The 10,543-nt window shown below is 47.3% G+C and overlaps 2 protein-coding genes across 5 annotated transcripts; one reads left to right on the forward strand and one right to left on the reverse strand.

Moving 5' to 3' along the window:
* Positions 1-481: 481 nt before the first annotated feature.
* Positions 482-1,634, reverse strand: LOC123179967 (protein RALF-like 22). The gene is made up of 2 exons (XM_044591904.1): positions 1,239-1,634; positions 482-1,136 (listed from the first exon to the last, which is right to left on the reverse strand). The coding sequence occupies exon 2, from the start codon at positions 1,108-1,110 to the stop codon at positions 778-780; it is 333 nt and encodes a 110-aa protein (XP_044447839.1). The 5' UTR covers positions 1,111-1,136; positions 1,239-1,634; the 3' UTR covers positions 482-777.
* Positions 1,635-5,259: 3,625 nt separating this feature from the next.
* LOC123064449 (glycerophosphodiester phosphodiesterase GDPDL7) lies at positions 5,260-9,639 on the forward strand. 4 transcript variants are annotated; one of them, XM_044487953.1, is made up of 10 exons: positions 5,260-5,636; positions 5,808-5,927; positions 6,101-6,394; positions 6,683-6,810; positions 6,905-7,406; positions 7,561-7,626; positions 7,719-8,015; positions 8,106-8,245; positions 8,361-8,847; positions 8,968-9,639. In XM_044487953.1, exons 2-10 carry the CDS (start codon positions 5,828-5,830, stop codon positions 9,237-9,239), a joined length of 2,286 nt encoding a protein of 761 aa, XP_044343888.1. In that variant the 5' UTR covers positions 5,260-5,636; positions 5,808-5,827; the 3' UTR covers positions 9,240-9,639. The 4 variants fall into 4 exon arrangements, with proteins under 4 accessions (XP_044343888.1, XP_044343870.1, XP_044343874.1 ...); XM_044487935.1 differs by having other exon boundaries at positions 5,261-5,636; positions 5,805-5,927; XM_044487939.1 differs by having other exon boundaries at positions 5,261-5,631; positions 5,805-5,927.
* The last annotated feature ends 904 nt before the right edge of the window (positions 9,640-10,543 follow it).

The raw sequence follows: 10,543 nt of genomic DNA on the forward strand, positions 1-10,543 counted from the left end.
TGGAATAAAAGTATTGAAAATGAACTTGATTGTAACTAGAACTTGTTCAAAAAGGGTAAATTATAGATATTTTTAAATGGAAATTAGGTCAAGCTACAAATAAGTTACACGGGAAAAAATACATAAAACGTGAATGTTCATAGCTTATTTTATTGCGCTTTTCCTAGAATCCTTAGTTTTTTTTTCATAATGTGTGTGTGTGTGTGTGTGATTTTGTTTCGTATTTTTAGAACATAGGAATACAGTGTTTTAATTAATTTGCACCCTTTTGGTAACTTCCCCAAAGAAGTTCTTCTGACAGATTTCTTTACATTTTCAGTTTTCCTGTTTTCCAAAAAAAAAAACTTCAGATTTGATATTTCTTTCCTGGTCTATCCGTCTTCTATCTTACTGAAGCTGCATGCGTGCGAACAGTTGGTACACTACTATTGTTCGGTTGCACTGCTTTGACTGAAAGTAGAGACCAAATTAACTCGTCCGGTTAAAAAAGTGGAGGCTGCATAATGGCTGGTGCTAGACTCAAGTGACCAAACATAAAATCAGCTGATTAGCCACCACACAGACTTACATTTTCACTACACAGACATGCAGTTCATAATGCTGACCAAACATAATGGAGGCTGCATAATTACTGTACGTGCTGCTACGTACTAATCATGCATGCTCGAGATCAGACGCTCACGTACGCGCGTGCGTCCGTCCGCACCACACCCACACCGATCGGTCGATCGATCTACCACAATGCATACCCATGTTGACGGCCGACGGGTGGACGGATCAGTTCATGTTGCGGGCGCAGCGCGTGATGGCGGAGCAGCCGCGCGTGTAGGGGTTGGCCTGCTGCATCGACCCGCAGTTGGTGTAGTAGGACTGCCCGCGCTTGTCGCACGGGATCGCGTCGGCCCGCAGCGCCGCGTAGCTGATGTACCTGGCGCTCGGCTTCCTGCCGACCAGTTCCTGCTCGTCCGCCGCGCACTGCCCCTGCAGGCCCAGCGTCGTCGTCCCGTCGAAGGCCTGGACCGTCGTCACGCAGGCCACGACGACGACCACGAGCAGCGCTACAACGGTGGTCATGGCGATGCCGGTTGCTGCTGCAGGGCGAGGCGCCATGGATGGATGGACGGATGAGCTGAAAGCTGGATGCAGAAGGAACTAGTAAGAGAGAAGAAGGTGCGCGGCTCAGTGAAGGGCTTGGATGGATTCAGCGGGAGGAAGAGGCGAGGGGAATGGTGACGTACGTCGATGCCACTGGAGATCGAGACCGGGATTTATGGAGGCCGGCCGGCGGGGTGCGCTGGCAAGAAGAGATCTCGAGTGAGTCAATCAATGGCGTCCCGGGCGCGCATGGTCTGTCTGGCACCCTCGCTCGCTAGTCGCTAGTCAGCCGGCCGGCCGGAGTCCACGAGATCTTGCATACAAAGATGAACAAGCCACAAACACACTGATGTAGAACGCGTGCATGTTCCGTTTGCCCTTTCTTATGAGCAGTGATTTCTTCCCCTCGCTCCTTGATCATTTACATCTGTCACCTTGGCCCGGCACTATTAGGAAAGACCAAAATGGGCTCATTCTTTCCTTTTCGAAATGTTTGGTTTGTGGGGTTTGGAGTCAGATGGAATGGAAGTTTAAGTGGAAAAGGTATAAGAGTGAGGGAGCCAACTCGCACCAATGTCTTCCGATGGGGTCCTTCTTAATTCGTCGGCACGGCTCCATTGCGGAATAATTCCTATCACGTGGGAAAAAGAGTAAAAATCTATTTCTCACGCCTAATCCCTCCACAAACTCCACTCGCCTTCTACCCAGAAGGTTACCAAACAGATTGTACTTATCACCGACCCTGGGGGTGGGGTGGGAGGGGGGTGCGGGGGGCGGGGGTCACATGGCCACTATGAATTGAGCATAGCGGCAAAGGGTCGCAACTGACCACACTCGCCTCTCACAAACGAGCATAGCACATCGTCACTTATATCAAAGCCGAAAAGGGACTCCAATAGAGGTTTATAGGGGGTATGGGTGCGAAGATAGGTCACTTAGATTATTATTTTTTTGCGAAAAAACTTCCAATCTATTCATCTTCAATCATGGCAGTGCAACGAATACCAAAAATAATAAAAATTACATCCAGATTCGTAGAACACCTAGCGACGACTACAAGCACTGAAGCGAGCCGAAGGCGCGCCGCCGTCATCGCCCCTCTCTAGTCGGAGTCGGGCAAAACTTGTTGCAGTAGATAGCCGGGAAGTCATCGTGCTAAGACCCCATAGGACCAGCGCAGCAGCACAACAATCGCCGCCGATGAAGAGTAGCGTAGATCAGAAGGATCCAACCTGAAAACACATGAACGTAGACGAACTACGAGCAGATCCGAGCAAATCCACCAAGGACAGATCCGCCGGAGGCGCATCTCCACACGCCCACCGATGATACTAGACACACCATCGGGACGGGGGCTAGACGGGGAGAACCTTATTCCATCTTCAGGGAGCCGCCGCCGTCTCGTCTTCCTAAGCAGGACACAAACCCCAACAAAACGCGAAAAAACAACTGAAAACAAATCCCTCCTGCCGACAAGGACCGAGATCCACCGCGCCGCCATGGTCCTAAGGCCATCGGAGACGAGGCAAGGGTACTCTAGACTTTTCTTGGGGAAGAGGCTCTGTTCAGGTCCCAAGTACATGTTACTTAGATTGGAGAGGGCAAATCTCCAGAGTGCAATGAAAGAAAGGGTTAAAGATGAAATCCCATTATCCGAGCCAGGCCAATGAGACTTTTCACCAAATATCCCTCAATCCTAGCTAGGAAACACTGAGAAAATATGCATTCATATTGTCTTGAAATTAAGTCTGAATGTCCCAATACAAGAAGGGGTTTTGAGGAGGCCTTTTGGGATGAACTTCAAATCATGCAAAAATACCTTTGTTCAAGCTACCACTAAACGTGAGGCACAGCATTAAAGATAGTACCCCAGTCCCCAGATCGGGTGAAACAGGAGACAAATAAGAAAATCGTACTTGATCACCTCTGCTGCTACATCTACAGTACTAGCAAGGTCATCTGGCTAGTAGCTAGTTCATCTACCACAAAATTCAAGAGCCCATATGTATAGCAGAGCTAGAGGCTGCAGCAAATTCAAAGCAGAACACACCAGACCTGAAAAGGGGATCATACCTACCTCTGGAGATTAATTACGGTAGGAAGTAGAGTACACGCATCCAATATTGTTGCAAAGATCAATAGAGTGGTGCATACACTAAGTGCAGTGCAGTAGATAAATGTGATGATATAGTATATTGGTTTGGTTTTGAGCTCCTTTTTACTGTTGTCGGTCGCTGAAATTTACGTTCATCCCATCAGCTTGCATGTGCTTGATAAGGAACTCGAAGCCCGGGGCCCCCCTTGAAAATAAGTAACGAGTTGTTGCACGTAGATGTTTACAAACATGTGTCGTCTCGTTTCTGCTTATCAAGTCCGTATTTGTTCTTAGCTTAGCTAAAGTTCCTATCAATCGAGCTCATGAGTAGCTCCTTAAACTCATTTGTACTCTCCCCTTCTCAACATATTTTTCTAGGTCGGATTTAATATAATTGTACTAAATTCGAGACACTTATTTTAAGACGAAGGGAGTATTTCACTAGCCCGCGTGTAGACCTTTTAATCACAATTGGCTTTGCCCGCATCACAGAACACAAATCTTCTGTTGGTGTGTCTCGGAGTTGAATAGTGGCAAAGTTGATTAGGCGAGTTGTCATTATGAAACCCTGCAAAAAAGGAAAAAAGAGTTGTCATCATGAAACACACTCATGGCACAATGACACTATAGTGTTGGACGTATGAGAAGCGGTAACTAGCGTTTGCAAGCACTCATGAGCTTTTTAACGATCTAAACTTCTTCTTTTTTTTTGCGGATGTAACGATCCAAACTGAGCTTAAATTTTATCTTGTTAGGATAGCGAGCCTCTAAACCTTAAGGAGCCAAACATGCTCGTTATCCGCCCGTACTTGCAAACAAAATGCTTCCTCCTTTTTTTTCAAAAATAAGCCATCAGATTTGTTATAGAGGATAAACATCAACACAAAGCACCTCACACAAAGAAAAAAATTACAAGGATGTCCCTGAGACGCACATCAGCTTGAAGTTCCATCACGAGCCACAAGTGCACCGTCGCTGCCACCATTGCTGCTCCCGAGCCTCGGCTGGCCAAACTTTGTTTGTAAACGCGGATTGGAAGTCTCCGTGCTACGGTCTCGAAGGACCAGCGTGACCGAGCATGAGCTGAAGTTGTGGAAGTCGATATCGCACGAATATCCAAACAAGTCAGAGAACACAAACTCGTGGGATTCATGAGGAGCAAAATCGAGCTTCACCGGGTGCGCCCGATCCGCTGCTGCCATCGACGAATTGTAGACCAGAGCAACCACCAAGCCGCCTGAGAGGGCCTAGAACTGGAGCACGGTGTCACCACCAAGACGTCGACCATCCCAGGAGCACACAAACCACCGGATCCGCAGATTGACGGGAGGGCATGCCACTCCCATCCCAGCGCCGCCCCGAAGCAACACCAATGTGAAGAGGAGGTGGCGGATTACGTCGATCCCTTCCAATTAACGCCGATGGGGACTAAGCTAACCTTATCTACACGATGGGATGAGAAGAACCTCGCCTTCGTCCCGTCTGCCGGCGGCCGGAATCCAATGTCGCCGTGCCGTCTTCTCCCTCTAACTCCCGCCACTTCCACCACCCATCCCCGCCGCTCCCACCGGCACGCGGCGGATGGCGAGGGCCGCCGTCTCCCCGCGCTCCTCCTCTCGGCGCCTAGGGCATGCAGGGCTCCGTAGCGCCGCCGCCTCCCCGTCCATCCATTACTCCCGTCGGAGAAAACCCTATGTCCTCGTCGTTATTCCTCCCCTCCGTCGTGCTCGACCCGTCTCCCGGGCACAGCCTCCGTAGTCCGTTCCGTTCGTGGTGAGATTTCGCGGCCGTCTCTAATTGGGGAAATGGGAGAAAGCATACAGAGGTCAAAGCCTCAGATCCAATGCTGGCCTTTTATGTTCTCATGACCAGTTATTTCTGTAAATTTTGCTAGATTTCTTAAACCAACCTCTGCATCGTGTAATTTTCATCTTACATACATTGTGTCCCGTCCCATTTAATCTATCTGAATTCTGAACATATGCATGTAGGTTCAGCAAGGGAGCGGCGAGAAGGCACCGAACACGTCCAGGATATCTAGTCTAAGGTCCTTGGATGGAGTTGCTCTGGCTCCAGCAATGGCACGAAAAGAAAACCATCTCTCTGTTTCTTTCCCTTTTACATTTTTATATAAAAGGGGAGGTTTTTCTGGCTGTTGAGGTGGAGCAGAGACTCGCCATACAAGTGAGTGAGAGACGATCATCCATGCCATGTCAAAACCCTGTCCATCGCCCGGGAGGCCCCTATTTTTAGAAGCCTTTCGCCTCGTCTTCTGCCTCCTCCTTTGCCTCCTCTCCACAGTCTGATTTAGAGACCTTGCATGCATGCCTTGCCTGCCGCCTATCCACAATTTAGTTCCTCTAGTTTTGTGGGTGCTAGATCCCTTTCCCCAAACCCACTCCGTCGCGCTAGCACATTTGAAGCCTGAATTTCCCCACAAGGTCTGGTGAGATGCTGTCATCCTTTCCCTTAATTCTGCAACTATTTTGCTTGCGCCTCTGCAATTATTGTCTGAATTGATTCGTGAAGAGACACAGATTTGTCTATCTTGCATCTCTCGTGAACGCATGGTACTTACGTATGTTGCATCTGTTGTGAAATTTGTGTGATGCAGCAGGGTGCTCGTCTCTAACCCGAATGGGAGCAACATATCCTCTCGTTTTCTTGATCCTCTTACTTCTTCATGGAACCAAGGCTGCTTCGGATCCTCCAGTACCGGGATGGCTGACTCTGAGTGGTAAGCATCTAGCCCATTGCTGAGTTATGAATTGGGATTTTTTTTTGGTTTAGCATGCGACAAAGGAAAAGCGCGTATTTTGTATAGAAGAATGTGAGCTAGAAAGTATGTTCTTTCAGCCTACATTATGGTTTGTCTGCCGTGCTGCTAATCTTTCTAGTACTGTCCTACAGGTCGTCGTCCTCTAGTCATTGCTCGTGGGGGTTTGTCTGGGGTAGTGCCTGAGTCAAGCCAGCTTGCATACAGCATGGCAATGGGAAGTAGCTTGTGTGAGGTGGTTCTGTTCTGCGACCTGCAATTCTCTAGCGACGGTGTGGGCTTCTGCCATGGCAGCTTGAGACTTGACAATTCGTCAAATATTGCTGAGAAGTTCGCTGACAGGGGCTCGACTTATCAAGTGAATGGACGAGATGTTCAAGGATGGTTTTCTCTGGATTTCAAATCAGAGGAGCTACATAGTGTCCTATGTAAGCAGAAAAAATAATCTTGGTTATCTTGAAAATCATAACCGTAAAATCAAAGTACTTTATCCATGCTCCATGATGAAGTTAGCAATTGCAAACGTGGTAAAAACACATATATTTTTCCATATTTGGAGTGAATAAGGTTCAAATGGATCCTTGAAAGTTTTTTTCTTCCAAATGGTTGATCCTTTGAAATCATTTCTGATTTTCCATTTAGGTTCTGTTTTTAATTCTTCTTCTTTTTTCCTGTTGCAAAGTATTGACTTGTCACGTGGTTTGATTATCCCTCAGTGGTTCAGAATGTTTTGTCTCGCTCAAATACATTTGACAGAACACAGGAACTGTTGTCGCTTGACAATGTGGTTCAAAGCGTCTTGGCTCAAAAAGGCGAGCTTCATGTAATTTGGGTCAACATAGAGGTAGATGTGGTTTCACTAACATTCAAAGATTCACCAAGGATCTCTTTGTACTGTACCATGTTCTCTATCTAATAGAAGTTCATATTTTCTTTAGTACAACTCGTTTTTTCTGGAGCACGGATTAAGTGGCGAAGATTACATATTGGGACTACCAAAAGAATTTCCTGTCACTCGCGTCTCCTCACCAGAATTTGCATTCTTAAAAAGTCTCAGTGGAAAGGTCAGAAGTGATATAAAGTTGATTTTCCGGTTTCTCCGTGAAGACCTTGTTGAGCCTACGACAAAGAGAACATATGGAGAACTTCTGAAAGACCTGAAATCTATCAAGGCCTTTGCATCGGGGATTCTTGTTCCCAAGCAATTTATTTGGCCACAGAATAAGGATATGTACTTGGAGCCGTCTACCAGTTTGGTCAAAGATGCACATGCCCTAGGGCTGGAAGTGTACGCATCTGGATTTGCCAATGATGATCCCTGTATGAGTTACAACTACAGCTATGATCCCAGCGCGGAAATCTTGCAGTTCATAGACAATTCAGACTTCTCGGTCGACGGCGTTTTAACAGACAATCCACCTACCGCATCAGGAGCCATAGGTAAGAACTGAAATGGAAGAAGCTATAACTGAAATGGATGTTGATGAAAATTTTGAAATGTTACTTTATACATGATAGGAACGTACCCGTACAATTTAGCTCTTCGTTTTTGATTCCTGTTGACAACATCTTCATGAGGATCCTTTAATTGCAGTGTGCATGGCACATACCAAGGGCAATGCATTCGTTTTTCCTATTGCTAAAGATGGAGCTCCTCCAGGTAATCTGGCAATCTTCTCCTGATCCATGGTGTTGCTTTGCTAACTTATCATCATCTTGTAACACAATATACTGATCCCTCCACTCAAGCAGGAGTAGAAGCAAACGTCAGGCCACTGATCATAACCCACAATGGTGCGAGTGGCGTCTTCTCAGACAGCACGGACCTTGCCTACCAACAAGCGGTGAAAGATGGCGCGGACATAATAGATTGCTGGGTCCGGATGTCGAAAGACGGGGTCGCCTTCTGCCTGGGCTCTACAGATCTCAACAGCAGCACGACAGCAGCCACAACTTTCTTGGAAAAAATGACAACTGTCAATGAGATACAGAACAAGTCGGGCATTTTCTCGTTTGATCTCTTATGGAGCGAGATCCAAACCTTAAAACGTGCGAAGCAAGACATACTCCTTATTTTGTTCTGCCAAAGATTTGCATACACTAACATTGATGTCACATGTTTTTTGTTCACCGGAGCAGCCAACCTTGTCGGTCCATTCGCAGACGCACGCCTGGAGAGAAATCCTGCGGCGAAGAACGCTGGCAAATTTATGACACTGGCTGAGTTCCTTGATTTTGCAAAAGCCAGCAACATCACTGGTATACTGATTGGCATAGAGGTAGACAGCATATATAGCATCCTACTTTTGACATGATTCATTTGCTCGCTCCTGTTACCTATTGTTGTTATTCTGTCCAACTGATCAAGAGAGGTCTTGTACCTACCGAGTGCAGCATGCTACGTACCTTATAGCCAGAAGCCTTGACGTGGTGGATGCGGTCTCCAAAGCGCTTGTCAAGTCCGGGTACGACAAGGAGACCTGTAAGCAGCGCGTGCTCATACAGTCAGAGGACGCCCCGGTGCTTGCGGCGTTCAAGACGTTCCCCAAGTTCCAGCGGGTGCTGACGATCGAGTTCGACATAAGCGACGCCTCCAAGCCTTCGGTGGATGAGATATTAGAGTTTGCAAACGCGGTGAAGCTCAGGCGCAGCTCTGCCGCGCGGGTCAACGGCTTCTTCCTGGAGGGGTTCACCAATTCCTTGGTCGACAGGCTGCATGCCGGCAATTTGCACGTGTATGTCGGCGTCCTCAAGAATGAGTTCATGAACCTCGCGTTCGACTACTGGGCCGACCCCTTGGTGGAGATCGCCACGGACACGTTGTCGGTGGGCGCCGACGGGATCGTGACCGAGTTCCCTGCCACTGCAGCTGCATACTTCAGTAAGTAACAGTATCTGCTTTGCTTGATGGACACCATGGACGCTTTGGTTAAATCTTCTTCTTCCTGACGCACAATGAAATATATAGTCTGACTTGATCTCTTTGGCGGATGGATTTCAGGGAGCCCATGCGCCAACTACGAAAGAAAGGACCTTCCCTACATGATCGACCCCGCCACACCCGGCGGCTTGCTCCAGCTGGCTGCCACTGGCTCGGTCCCTCCGGCGCCCCCTCCGGCGCCGGTGCTCGAGCCCCAGGACATCCTGCAACAGCAGCTGCCGGTGTGCCCCAACGACCCCATGTTCCGGACCTTCCGCTGCCGCCTGGGGCCCAAGGAGACGCCGACGGGGAAACCTGAGTACAACATCAATATGGCTAGCCTAGATGACTAGGTTCCTTGTGGTGGAACCAGCCCATCCGGGTTCAAGTCCTAAACTTGACATGGGTGCTCTCATAGAAGGTGTGTGCTGCCGACGGGTGAAGAAATGCCAAGACGGACATCATCTTGTTGCAAATACCCCACCCCACTCTTTGCGAGTTTCGCTAAGTTCGTTGTGCATTACATACTGGAATTAATGCGTTAGTTACCTAGTTACGTGGCACTAGAACAACATCGTGTACTGAGTATTCGGACAAGTTTGCTTTTAAAGTGGGCTTTTTTTTTGTTATGATCCAAGGTAGTTTGCTTTTAAAGTGGGCAATTTTTTTGTTATGATCCAATGTAGGCGTTCTGCCGATGCCGATTTCATATAGATAGATGGAGAAAATGCAAATAAATGCTGGTTTCATATAGATAGATGGACAAAATACAAATAAATACGAAGTGGACCGATTTTTATGAGGAAAGCCGACCGGGGAGTAGTGAGCAAAATCTTTCGAAAACGCCTCCAAGGAGGAAGATGGCGTCAGCAAACGTTGTAGTCGTCAACATTCTTCCAAAACAGAGCATCACACCGATGGCGAAAGAATACGGTCCGGTGCTTATGGAAAGATGATGGCGGTGTTTGTTTGACAGATGATGAAATGCGAGAGTTGGCACTGGTCTTCTATTGTAACCTCTATACTTCTGATGGTTGTGATCAAGTTCAAGAGATGCTCCAGAATATTGATGCATCCGTTTCAATGAGATGAACAACCTGCTATCAAGGACTTCTCTGATGATGAGATTGAAAGGGCATTATTTGATACTAGTGGTTGGGGCGCACCGTTGATGCGCCTCCTGAGCGGAAGCTCTGCGGTGCCAGGTAGGTGTCGCCCATTTCAGTTTCTTTTTTAGGCCTCCTTTGATTTAGAGGAATCTTGTAGAAATTTCATAGGATAGGATTTCTATAGAAAAAATTTCTTTAGAGCCCTTTGATTTGTAGGAATGGAATCCTATTCCTATGGAGGAATTCTTCCTATCCTCCACATTTCATAGGAAAATAAACATTAGCCTAGACTCAATGAAAAAAAATTCTATGATGTGAATCAAAGGGCATCTCCGTTCCTATTCCTGCTCATAGGATTTGAGATACATGTCATCTCATTTTCTATGACTTTTCTATTCCTACGATTTTCCTACCCTATGAACCAAAGGAGGCCTTAGTTTTGTTTGGCACATGGATGAGATTAACCATCAGTAGCAACTAATGAGTTATCTCAAAGAGCCTGATGCCAAACTTCATTAAAATACCAGGGGGATTTTGAAAGATCAGTT

Source organism: Triticum aestivum, chromosome 1A (assembly GCF_018294505.1).
Source record: "Triticum aestivum cultivar Chinese Spring chromosome 1A, IWGSC CS RefSeq v2.1, whole genome shotgun sequence".
Taxonomy (NCBI): Eukaryota; Viridiplantae; Streptophyta; class Magnoliopsida; order Poales; family Poaceae; genus Triticum; species Triticum aestivum.